At 39.6% G+C, this 12,435-nt stretch overlaps 2 protein-coding genes and 1 pseudogene across 3 annotated transcripts; 2 read left to right on the top strand and 1 right to left on the bottom strand.

The window, feature by feature from the left end:
• The first annotated feature begins 2,455 nt into the window (after positions 1–2,455).
• Positions 2,456–3,665, top strand: LOC117613871. Its single transcript, XM_034342478.1, has one exon. It carries the CDS (start codon positions 2,679–2,681, stop codon positions 3,477–3,479), a length of 801 nt encoding a protein of 266 aa, XP_034198369.1. The 5' UTR covers positions 2,456–2,678; the 3' UTR covers positions 3,480–3,665.
• Positions 3,666–6,292: 2,627 nt separating this feature from the next.
• On the top strand, positions 6,293–8,441 carry LOC117638785 (pentatricopeptide repeat-containing protein DOT4, chloroplastic-like). The gene has a single exon (XM_034373908.1). The coding sequence runs from the start codon at positions 6,449–6,451 to the stop codon at positions 8,411–8,413; it is 1,965 nt and encodes a 654-aa protein (XP_034229799.1). The 5' UTR covers positions 6,293–6,448; the 3' UTR covers positions 8,414–8,441.
• Positions 8,442–8,517: 76 nt separating this feature from the next.
• On the bottom strand, positions 8,518–11,372 carry LOC117638794 (annotated as a pseudogene). Its single transcript, XR_004587308.1, has 6 exons — positions 11,129–11,372; positions 10,944–11,013; positions 9,510–10,639; positions 9,340–9,410; positions 9,052–9,168; positions 8,518–8,939 (listed from the first exon to the last, which is right to left on the bottom strand). The product of XR_004587308.1 is annotated as a calnexin homolog (transcript).
• Between the last annotated feature and the right edge of the window lie 1,063 nt (positions 11,373–12,435).

Genomic DNA, 12,435 nt, shown 5'->3' on the forward strand with positions numbered 1-12,435 from the left:
TTATCTTCCTTATTAAATTTGTACGTAAAGTAAACTTAACCAACCTAATTTTGAAATTATGAGTCCATGAATCACATGAAAACACTGTTTGGGGGTTTGGAACCGACAGATGTGGACTTAACCAATCGCCCACCTCCTGACCAGTCATTTTCATTTCAATACCTGAACACGTGCGTTTCTGTCCACGATCTTGGTCAAAGATGGAATGATCAAAATTGATATTTCAACACACGCTTGGTTTTGTTGTACTACGTACGTTCTACTGTTTTCTTTTCCAAATTTTTATTTCTTCTTAAAACATGAAAGAAAAAGAAACTAAGAACACCCCCAGTCAGTTTCTCGTCTCTTATCATTTCTAATGCTTTGTTTTTGTTGGGTACTCATTGTTTGACCAAAACTTGGTGGATATAATTGCTATAAGAAATGGAAGAAAAATGTTTCTTCTGTAGGGTCTGAGGCACTTAGGCTTTGCTGTATAATAATGTATCTGTATCTGTATCTGTATGGGGCATATTCTAGAAATGCAGATGGGCACTTAGGCTTTGCCAACTTTTCTTTGACTTACAAGTTTTTGGAGGTAATGCTGGGTCCAGGAGGCACCATCACAAATGAAAGGTGATCAAAATGACCTAAAAGATATTCAAAATCCGCATTCTGATTGATGATCAGATGTGACAGATAACCCACCAAAAGAAAAGAATCACTAAAAATTGTCCATGGCTTAATTCCACTGGAACTCAAACACTAGCAGTCAAACTCTCTCTATCTCTGCAAGGGCTTTCAGTTTGGAAATTAGTCAGCTATAGCCTAGGGTTGGAGGAAAATAATTACAAACTAACTTGGACGGGTTAGAAGATTCAATACCACTAGAAGAAAAAAAAAAGTCTTTTAACGATGCGCAATGTGCGTTGTTAAAGGGTTTCGAACATGTTTGTTTGTACTATATATGGAAAAACAAATTTTCAGCAGTTGATTGATGAGATAACTTTTTGTCTTTGGACTAGAAATATGCACGACGGGATCAAATTAAACAGAAAAGATTATTTTTATCTTCAAGCTTTCAGAGCTAAGTGCATGCCAAGTACCAACAAAGAGACACAAATCCTTGTCGTACGCAATCTTAATTCTGAGTTCTGATTTGTATATGAAGGGGCAGCTGAAACCGAAGGAATCAATGTGTTGGTTAAAGTGAAGCTTATAGGGAAACTAGTTTGAATACCAAGTTACACAAACACACCCGTGCACATATTTGTACTACCATTTGCTTGTTAATTACTACTGCGGGTACTTTTTTCGATTCATTGTCAGCTTCAGATTTTGTTTCTCATAAATCTGCTAAGAATTAAAAAAAATTACCAAAATAAAATGCTAGCTAGCTGACCTATATCGAAAATGATACCGTAGCGTTACTTCAAGCCATGACACATATAATCTTGTTACATGAAAGTTTTGTTTATGCAAGATGCTTAGCATTGCGATCATATTTAAAATTATGTAGTTTTAAAGTAGTTTATTGGAGTTGGGAATGGTGTGTGCGTCACGTACGGTATGGGTAGTGTTACTGTTACGCATATTGGGAAACGTAAATATGTTGTCACCCTTTCCTTTCCTTAGACCATGCAACACATAAAGGACCAAACGCACGCAAAAAAGAGATTTTCTTTTGTTTCTTTTCTACGCAACCAAATGAATCCCCCTTCAATTAATTACCCTTAATTATATACTCATTTTGTATTTGTATTTGCGTCTAGATAAGATCATAGGATAGATAAAGCCGGATGCCTCTGGACTCGGGACTCTGAACTCTGGACTCTGGACTGGATATGCATATTTGATGCTTTTGCTATCTCTCTCTCTCTCTCTCTCTCTCTCTCTCTCCATTATAATTTATGGTCTTTCTTCTGACCCATCTGTCTGACTGCAAATAAACTTGCTGTTCCCTCATGCATATCGTGTCAAATATATGCATAAAAGAAAAAGAAAAAGAAAAAGAAAAAGAAAAAGAAATAGTATAAAGCACATCCACAATTTGTGCATCTATCTCCAGCCAATTTACTATTACACCAATCTTTTTCTTTGTTTTGTTTTTCAAAGGGCATTTATGGGTTTCCCACAGTGAGTTTAAAAAGGGTTTTGGACCACACATCATAATTCATGAATGAAAGGCGGGATCTGAGATTTAAAATTCCAGCCTAGCTTTGGCCTCAATTGGCGTTCCAGAAGAAATTGCAGTCAAACCAACCCCAAACTGTCAAACTTTCAAAATTAATAAACAAAAAGTGGATGCAAACTACTATGTATGTGATGTGCCACAAAAGAAAGCAAAGCTTTACCCGGGTCTCTCGCCCCTCTCTCTCTCTCTCTCTCCTCTCTTCAGTCTTCAGTCTTCTACTCCTAAAAAATATATATTATTCTTTTACATTCGCCAAATGAGATATATATATATATATATATATATATATATAAACCCTAAGAAACCCACCTCAAATCTTGTTAGCTTGTAATCAATTCTCTCAACCCCACACCACCTGCACAAAAGACACAGCCCTTTTTGCTCTCCCCTCCCTCTCACTCAATAATTTAATCAAACACCTTATCATCAATCATCTTTCTGCCCTTCATATATATGCGGAAAGTTCACAGTCGATTATACCTCTCTTAATCTCACAAATTGACAAATGAGGTTGCGATTTTTCACTCTCCAGATGATCCCATGGTGTTTCCAGTTGATGGGCAACCACCATCTCTCTCGCGTGCAGCTTCGTCACACCGATCAACAGCGCCAGGTTGTGGGTACCATCAAGCTCGTCAAATCCGACGGCCTGGTTTTGATCTACCACAGCCCAATCTACGTCTCCGAGCTCATGATGGAGTTTCCGAAACACCTTGTGTGCCGGTCCGATTCGTTCTATATCGGACAGAAGATCCCGGCTCTCTCTGAAGATGACCAGCTTCAGCTCGGCCACAAGTACTTTCTGCTACCTCAACACTTGTTCCAGTCGGTGCTTTCTTTCGTGACCATTGCTTCGTTCAATACCAAAGACTCGTCAAAAACCGCGTTTCTAAGGAAGGCTGCGAATTGCGAGCCGTTTGATATTCAGAAAACGCCATCTGGGTGCTTGAGGATACGCGTTTCCGACGAGTTTATATCCCAGATGTTGGAGGAAGGGAAGCTCAACGAGGAAGCAGCGAATAACAAAGATGAGGCAAATAATTTTGCCAAAGCCAATAGCAGGGTTTGCACGACGGCACAGTTGCAGAAAGACTACACGCAGCTTGTTGGGTCGCGGCAATGGAAGCCGAGGCTTGAGCCCATCAGAGAGACGAGGGAGAAGAGCAGAAGGCTGTCTTCGTTTGGGATGAGAAGATCTTCCAATAAGAAATCTCAACCCAACTCATTAAAGGCGTCCCAGAACCAAAAGAGTTCTAGTACTGCTACTTCCAAAGCCAAGATCAAGATCAAACCATCAAGGAAATGATGATCCTTGCCGTGGATTGTTAATTAGTTAGGAGTTAAGTAGGAGGGTCCTCTCTTTAGATTTTGATTGATATGAAGTGAATATATGTTCTGCAGTTCATACTGATTTCTCACATCACACAGCTATGTAAATACATGACTGTTTTCTTGCTCTTTTTCAATACAAATTACTCTCTTTCTCATTGCACTTTTTGCCTAATGATCACCATCTTTTTTGCTAAAGCTATCAATATTATATTCTTGGGTTCTTCTGCCATGTTAATTAATTAATTCCCATTATCTATAATCATCCAGATTCCAAGTGCTTGATGCGAATCTGATTGTGTGCATGTAAAAAATTAACCTAACTAACAAGAGACTCGTAACTCAAGTGATTAACAGTGATTTTGTATCGCATGTTTTGTGTTCGAATCCCTCCTCCAATATCACCTGTATGTCGGAGAAATATAGCTGGTTTTCTGCAAATGTCCATAGTGGAATGTGGTGGTGTTATTGGTAGGTAGGGTAGAGAAGCCAGGTGGGTTTGGCATAGTTGGACTGTCTGGCCTAGATAGATGACGAACTGGCAGGGCCACTCATAACTTGCTGTGGATTGAGATTTGAGAGACGATGGGGGGAAATGGACAAAATAACAGTCAAAAGGGTCAGCTAGCTTTCAATCTACACATTTCTGCAAACTCCCATTATCTACAATTGCGTTACGTGAATGAGAATGAATTAATTTGCACACCAATCCTTGACTTGCACGTGTACTCTCATTCTCAGCTGACCCCACGAGTAGGCACCAGCAACAGCAGTTACCAGCTCAGCCCGTGCCAATACCCATCGTCCAATTCCAAGTATTAACAGAGCATGAAATTTTGGTCAAAGTTGGGCTGGTTCTTTCCTTAGATCCATTTCCTGTTGCTTTATATATCAAATCCCCAAGTGGACCCTACAGTCACTTTTGGCCTTTTTCTATCTACTCTTTCAAAATTTTTGACTGGCCGTGAATTTTTGTGTGTCTTTCTTTTCTTTGTTTTTCTAGAGCCCCGTGGGATTCCTGCGGCTATCAATTTAATGCCGGTTTACTTGGAAGACTGTATTGACGTTCAATGTTTTGAAACATGGTATTATATGCAGAGTACCTTGGTTAAAAGATTGTATAGGGTGGTATTGGGTTTTGCTAATTCAACATTTGAATCATGTTTTTAAATTCCATTTCATCTTCTAGTATGCTTGAACATTGGATCACGTTTAGCTAAGAAAATTTTCCCACCTTAGCGGCTAACATAAATGCTTCTAGGCGTTTAATCTACGGTATGAGCAAGTCTTGAGTGTGGCTATCTTATGTGACAACACAATCACACAAAATTAAGACTCTCTAAATTGAGGTTCACTTAGATCCGACCGTGTGTGAGCATTAGGCCAAAAGTCACTTTTGATCCCTGTAGTTTGGCACTTCAACCACTTTTGTCCTTGTAGTTTCAATTTCGTCACTTCTGACAATGTGGTTTCATATTTGGAGCAATTCAAGGACAATATAAATTTTTATGTCAATTTCTTTAACATAGCAACCACGTGCCCTCACATAGAGGGGCAATATTGTCAGACCAAAACCCTACGCTACAAGTTAGGACTAACAATAGACCGTGTCGTGTCGGCTTTAGTTGCTATTGCCTGGTGGTTCTAATTTTGTATTTATGCAGGATCGTTTATTCATGTCTTGCTTCCTCCTTTGGCCTTTCCAAGGCTTTTCTAATGAAGTATCTTTATATAAAATAAAAATAATAAAAAAACCAAGAATTTAGGATCTTTCTATTATGATTGTTAAATCTAATTGTTGTTTCACAATGAACATTTGAGTGTATTTTTTAGTCAAATCTGATTGCATTATACCCAAAACAAGGGTCTTACACTTGCAGCAAAAAAGGCATGTCTGACAACCAAGAAAGAATTCAAGGTCCGTTACAGTTATAGTAAAAGAAGAAAATTCACAAAAGCATTCGGAGTGGTGGTAGGTGTGAGGTAGAGAATGGTGGAGGGAGTTGAGAAAGGAGGAAGAGAAATTGATTATTTGGAAGATTGAATCTGTAGGGAGAGAGAAAGGGATGGTGGAGGTAGAGATTGGTTAGGTAGGTGCTGGGAATTTGGGATAGTGAAGGAGGGAGGATTTTGAGATTTTGATTGCCCATTTGGTGCCCTGAGGAAGAGGTAGAGACCAAGCTTTTAGTGTGGGGTTTTGGTCTAACAATATTGCCTTTTCATGTGAGAGGCACATGGTTGCTCCGTTAAAGAAATTAACATAAATTTCATATTGTCCTTGAATTGCTTCAAATATAAAACTACAAGGTCAAAAGTGAAGAAATTGAAACTACATGGTCAAAAATAGTTGAAGTGCCAAACTATAGGGACCAAAAATAGTTGAAGTGCCAAACTATACGCACCTGAGAGAGGCTTTTAAAAAAAAAATTAAAGTTTATTTTAGAATTAAAAAAGATAATGGGTAATTGTATTCCACAAAAATAGGATCAATTATCTAATTTTTCTTTTAATTTTAATTTTTTTAAATATAAAAAAGTGTGAATTTACCATATTATCCTCATTTGATTAATAATTTTAATTCTTAATATTTATATTAACCAATGACATTTTTTGATATTTCGAATGTTTCACTCTGTTTTTTGTTTTATGTGGGTCCAAGAGATCCGGACTGTATAGATAGATTATTACTTTTGGGTCAAAACTTTTTTTCGTTAATAGGTGAGCGCTTCTACCAAAGGTGTCGTTATTCCATTGAGAGAAGAATCCTGATAACGAGCACGACATGTCGTCGTTCTTCAACTAAACTTCAACTGCGCATCTCCAGAAAAAGAAACTTGTCCCTCGATAACATCGTAGTAATCAGTGTATATTCCCACCACCAACAACACCAGGGCTCTCCAAGTTCCCAACAGGCAATGCGGAATTGGGTTTGATTCAATCATCGCCATGGAAGTCCTTGCATCAGCTCAAATTCAGCGTTTGATCGTCATCGAGAAACCAATCGACACTGCCCAGTACAAGCATCCCCGGAATTCCAAGACCAGCACGAGGGTGGCTGTGACCCGCAAGCTGCTCGAAAAAATGCCCCACTCAGACACCTTTGCATGGAACAAGCTTATCCAAACCCATATCGCCAATGCCCATTTCGACAACGCCCTCTCCACATACCACCAAATGCTGCTCCGCGGTGTTCGTCCCGATAGACACACTCTCCCCCGGATCTTATCCGCCTCCCGCCTTTCCGTTGATCTTCCTCTCGGCAAACAGCTCCATGGCCACGCTCTCAAGCTGGGCTGCTCCGATGACCGTTACGTGGTTGCTGCTCTCATCGAACTGTACGGCCGTCTCCACAGCGTTGACGCCGCAAAAGGGCTCTTCGACAAGTCCCCTGTCAAGGACTCTGTTTCTTGGACTATGCTGGCTAGGTTGTACATCATGGAAGGTAAGCCCGGCATGGCGCTTCACGTTTTTGATGGAATGGTTGAATCTGGAGCTCAGATAGATCCTGTGGCGCTGGCAACAGCTGCTGGTGCCTGTGGCATGTTAAAATCGGTGATTGATGGGAAAAAGGTCCACCGGGTTGCCAAGGAACGTGGATTGGAGTTTGATGTGTTGGTGAGCAATACCCTCTTGAAAATGTACATGGATTGTGGCTGTTTTGATGATGCTCGGTCAGTTTTCGATCAAATGCCTTCGAAAGATGTCATTTCCTGGACAGGAATGATTCATGCCAATTTGAAAAGAGGAGGCTTCAATGAGGGTCTTAAATTGTTTAGGCAGATGATTGCGGATGGAGCGAAGCCGGATTCTCTCTCAGTATCTAGCGTTCTCCCAGCATGTGCAAGAATGTCTGCAAGTAAACAAGGAAAAGAAATTCACGGATACTTGATTCGAAATGGTATCCGTATGAATCTCACTGTCTTGAATGCTCTAATGGACATGTATGTCAAGTCAGGATTTATCGAATCTGCTTCGAAAATTTTTGCCGGGTTGAAGGACAAAGATGTTGTTTCATGGACCGTGATGATATTGGGCTACAGCTTACATGGACAAGGGCAGCTCGGAGTCAATTTATTCCGCCAAATGGAGGACTCAAGTATACAGATAGATGAAATCACGTATGCTGCTGTCCTTCGTGCTTGTGTTGCTGCGCTCATGGTTGAGGAAGGGAAGTTTTACTTCAACTGCATCAAGACGCCTGCAGTTGCACACTCTGTTTTGTTGGTAACTCTTCTATCTCGTTATGGGTTGTTTGATGACGCAAAGAACTTCATTGCTGACAAAAAGATTGAAGGAGATGCCGAGGTGCTGAGAGCATTGCTAGATGGCTGTAGGATTCACGAGCAATCGAAATTGGGCAAGCGGGTCATTGAGCAGCTCTGTGATTTGGAGCCTCTTAATGCTGATAATTATGTTTTGCTCTCCAACTGGTATGCTCACTATGCAAAATGGGACATGGTGGAGGAACTAAGAGGAACGATTATAGATATGGGTTTGAAAACTAAAAAAGCTTATACTTGGATGGAATTGAGAAACAAAGTTCATGTGTTTGGGACGGGGGATGTTTCTCACCCAAGATCACAGGGAATATACGGGGAGTTGCAGGGTTTGATGCTGAAAATGGAAGATGAAGGACATAGACGTGATTCGGATTTTAGCTTCCATGATGTGGATGAAGAGCGTGAGTGCATTCCAATTGGGCACAGTGAAATGTTGGCCATTTCTTTTGGTCTCATCAGCACACAAGCCGGATCGACGATACGCGTAACAAAGAATCTGCGGGTGTGCCGCAACTGCCATGATTCTGCAAAAATTATATCCCAGATGGTAGGACGAGAAATCATACTTAAGGACCCAAATTGTTTCCACCATTTTAAGGATGGCTATTGTTCATGTGGTGATTTTTGGTGATTTAGTTATATATATGTTGCTGTTATCACATGGGCTCTTAAAGGCTATATGGTCCCAAAACACGAATTTCATAATGACAAGTTGACAACCTATAGCAGAAATGAGACATCAGAAACACAAAGCATTCCATAACTTATAACGAAGACTGAGGGGGGGGGGGTAAATCGGGAGTACAACTGTCATATAGTGGAACAACATCTACCTCCAACAGAACACATTAGAAAAAGTAAAATAACGATCAGCACATGCGAGTATAGCGAATCCATACTCATGCAAGTGTTCTGATAAGAAGTAGAAAAGAAAATTCTCTGGAAACGTATTAGTAACAGATCCAGCCATTTAGGTTCTATCTCAAAATTTTGCAAACATAACAAGCACATGCTACTTAAGTTTCCCTTCTGGTAGGCCGCCTGCGGGGAGGAGCAGCAGCATCTTCCTTCTCACTCTCATCTTCCTTCTCCTCACTGCTTCCTTGAGTGTTGGAAGCCTCTGCAGCTGCAGGCCTAACTGTTTCAGGAACAGTGACCTGCAAAGTCCGGGACAAAAGAGTTTACAAGTGCAATCATGTAATTACTGCAATATCAGAAGTCACAACCATTACAGAAAAATGCAAACATATGCAGGGTGTAACAGCATACCTTGGGTTTTTTGCCACCAAAAAGGATTTTAAAGACAACTGTCAAAAGAACAACCACGATGGATACAATGATACCAATTGTAATATTCGGCTGTTTTTCTCCCTTCTCAATTAGGTCCTGCATGAACATCGCATAAACATGCTCAATTAAGCATAATCTACAAGCTCAATTGTAATAGCATACAATGTTAACATCATTTACAACCTCACTAGCAGAGAAATGACAAAAGCTGTTAGATGCGGCAATAGCTCTCAATTAAAAAAAAACGATGACAAGGCAAAGACTTACAATGATCTTGGGTTTGTACGCATCCAAGAAGGAACGTCTGCTATTTTGTAGAGAAGGTCAAATATTTTTTTCTGCAAGTATTAGTTTATAAAGTTTGTTAGTTAGATTACGAAGTACCAAAAGTCAATAGAAATGAAGGAAACTCAAATATAAAGTTAAAAGTTGATTACCTGGAAGCCTGAGAGTCCGTCTGAAAGACCAGCAGCTTCTTCCTCAGCCTTCTGTTTCTCTTTCTCATTTTCAAACTTCGGCTTCCATGTTGTTAGCCTATAAGATTCAGCAACCTTCTCATCATCAGCTATGAGAATATTGTCAAACAATATGCCATCCTGCATTGTCCAGATCTCAATGCCAATAGCAGTGATGGCCTCAAAGTCAGGCTTCTCAGTCTCAAAGTAGCTAGGGTTTGGAATTTCTTGAGGTTTCCAAATACCCTTGTAACTGGGGTTGTCAATAAGAGGAGGGCTCCATTTTCCTTTATAAGCAGGATTTATCTTCATTGGCTTCTTCCATTCTCCACAACCCGGTGCCAACGAACACTTGGGGTTATCCGTTTTTGTTGGTTCCCATACACCATCCTCTTCATCGTCCCAATCTTCTGGCTTTGTAGCTTCAGGGTCATCAATCTCTTCAGGCTCATCATCCAACCACCCTTCAGGTTTTACAGCATCCTCATCTTCGACTTCCATTGGTGCATCCTCATCCCAATCATCTGGCTTCACAGCATGTGGATCTGGAATCTTTGCCCGCTCATCCCAGTCCTCTGGCTTCTTATCATCTGGGTCAGGAATTGTCTTGGCCGGAATTAAGGCAGGCTCGAAATCATTAGCTGAAAGGAAATTTGCCTTCTTCTTCTCCTCCCCATCTATTAAAATTCTAACTTCATTGTTAGGTTTCAGTATTGCAGTGTAGACATGAGAGAGTTTGTCAGAGGGCACAGATGGAGGGTCCTTGAGATGGTGCTCAACATACTCTCCACTCTTGGGGTTCTTGTGCTTAAAGATGAAATGAACCTTGTTTGTGGAGCCACATTTGTCAGGTCCAAACATAATGGAGTAGGGAGAATCGTTGTCAAATTCCTCTGGTTTCCATCCAGCCTCCTGGGGCCGGAGGTATTTCAAGTAAGCACCGCCACACTCAAGCCCATTCTGGAACCTAACCTCAAACTGCAGGACAATGGTTCCATCCTTAAGGCTCACAGCCTTACCCAGGTCTTTCACTACAGCATACTTCCTCGCCTTCTCACTGACCAAAAGACCATAATCATCATGTCCCTCACTCTTGGACAGTTTCCAGACACCTAAATTATATAAACATATCAGTACACAAAATTCACTGCCAAAGCAACACATTCAGAGAGTTCTCAAGTGTGGCCTACATGCATGAGGAAGTTGCCGAAAATATACAGAAATTAATCACAGTAGCATCAATTGATATGAGTTCAAAATGACTTGAATTACAGTATGAACAAGTTTCTTGTTCACATCACAGAAAACCATTTAAACCATAAGAAAAAGTTTTGACTATTTATTTCTTCAACAACGTAAGATAGTTACATAATAAACAAAGCAAAACAAAAGACAGTAAATGGTGAAAGGGAATACCTTTGTACTCATCCTTGGAAGAAACGATCCAGCGACCTTCAAATGACACAGAAAATGGCTCGTAGAAGATCTGTCAATCATCAACTGTTTGTCAAAAGTCTTTAAGGATAAAGAAAAGGAGGTAGTGGATTTTGATAATTTTGATAAATTATGAATAATAATAATAAGGAAAGAGAATATGGTACCGCATCGGGTTCGTTTTCAGAAGAAGCTTGGATCTGAGAAGCAGAGCAACCAATCAGCAGCAGCAGCAGCAGCAGCTCAGTGATCTTACGCCTCCCTTCCATCAGGACCATCGGCTTAACCCTAAACCCGCCTTCGATTTTGCATAAACCACTACAAATGCAACAGTCGATTTGAAAGGGGCTTGTTTTTCTATGAAACAGACAAAAGAATAATATATACTAGAAGTGGAAGATAGGAGAGAGATGGATAGGTGGCTGCACGGTCTCACCGTTAAATCAAGGTCGCCGGTGTATTGTAGTGTTGGGGTCATTTTAGACATTTTAAGGGGTTATAGTTTAGCTGATGGGAGCTTCTTTATACACCCATTAAATTACTAAACAAACCCAGCTTCCAAATTTTTAAGAACAAAGCCCCTCATTTCTTTTTGTTTTCACCTTTCCCTCTCCCTTCTCTGACCATGGTTGACAAGGGGATGAGGAGGAGGAGGAAGAGGAGGAGGAGGAGGGGGTGGGGTGGGACTGAACTTGAATTTTATAGTTGTTGTAATGTTTAGCAAATTCGAAGAGTAAAATGCGCATTATAAGAATTTCATAAAAAGATATTTAGTCATATATTCATTCTTAACACTAAAATTATAAATAAACCCTACACTATTTAATTTTTATAAATAAATCCAAAAAAAAATCCAAAAAATAACATATGGCCCTATTGAACTTAATTTTAATAATTAAATTACTTTGATGCCCTATAAAGTGTTTTGAAATTTTTTATGAGGTTTTGATATTGAGTTTGTTTTAAGAAATCAGTGACAGTTTTGTAATTTAAAAGAAGTTAAAAGCCTTTTTGTTATGTTGTAAATGAACTTCGGGTGTGTTTCTAAAATCCATTTCATATAAAGTTTTTTTTTTATAATTTGAGCTCCTATATTGAGTATAATAGTAAATCCCCTTTTATAAAATTGTTTTGAGCAAAAGAGAAAAAAAAAATGAAAAAGATTATTTGGGAACAAGAAAAAATAGTTGGGACTTAGAAGGGCTGAGTAATTGTTTTGAGTATAAATAAGTCATCCATGAATTCTATTTAAGAGGGGTTATTTTAAAAAGGCTTTTTATTTAAATTATGTTGAAAAAAAGGCTGCTTAAAATGGTTACTCACACTTTCTAACACTGTATTTTATATGCGTATATTAATCAATGCCATACGTTGTATGACATGAAGCAATATATGAAGATTCACCATAAGCTAGGTTATATGTGAGCAAAGTTCTGACAGACGAATTCTACCAAGCAAAGCATGTGCATCTTGG

The sequence above is a fragment of the Prunus dulcis genome, chromosome 1 (assembly GCF_902201215.1).
Source record: "Prunus dulcis chromosome 1, ALMONDv2, whole genome shotgun sequence".
Classification (NCBI taxonomy): Eukaryota; Viridiplantae; Streptophyta; class Magnoliopsida; order Rosales; family Rosaceae; genus Prunus; species Prunus dulcis.

Excerpts from the sequence above, each read along its gene's own strand:
- LOC117613871 (XM_034342478.1), top strand. The coding sequence starts at position 2,679 with ATGAGGTTGCGATTTTTCACTCTCCAGATGATCCCATGGTGTTTCCAG.
- LOC117638785 (XM_034373908.1), top strand. The coding sequence starts at position 6,449 with ATGGAAGTCCTTGCATCAGCTCAAATTCAGCGTTTGATCGTCATCGAG.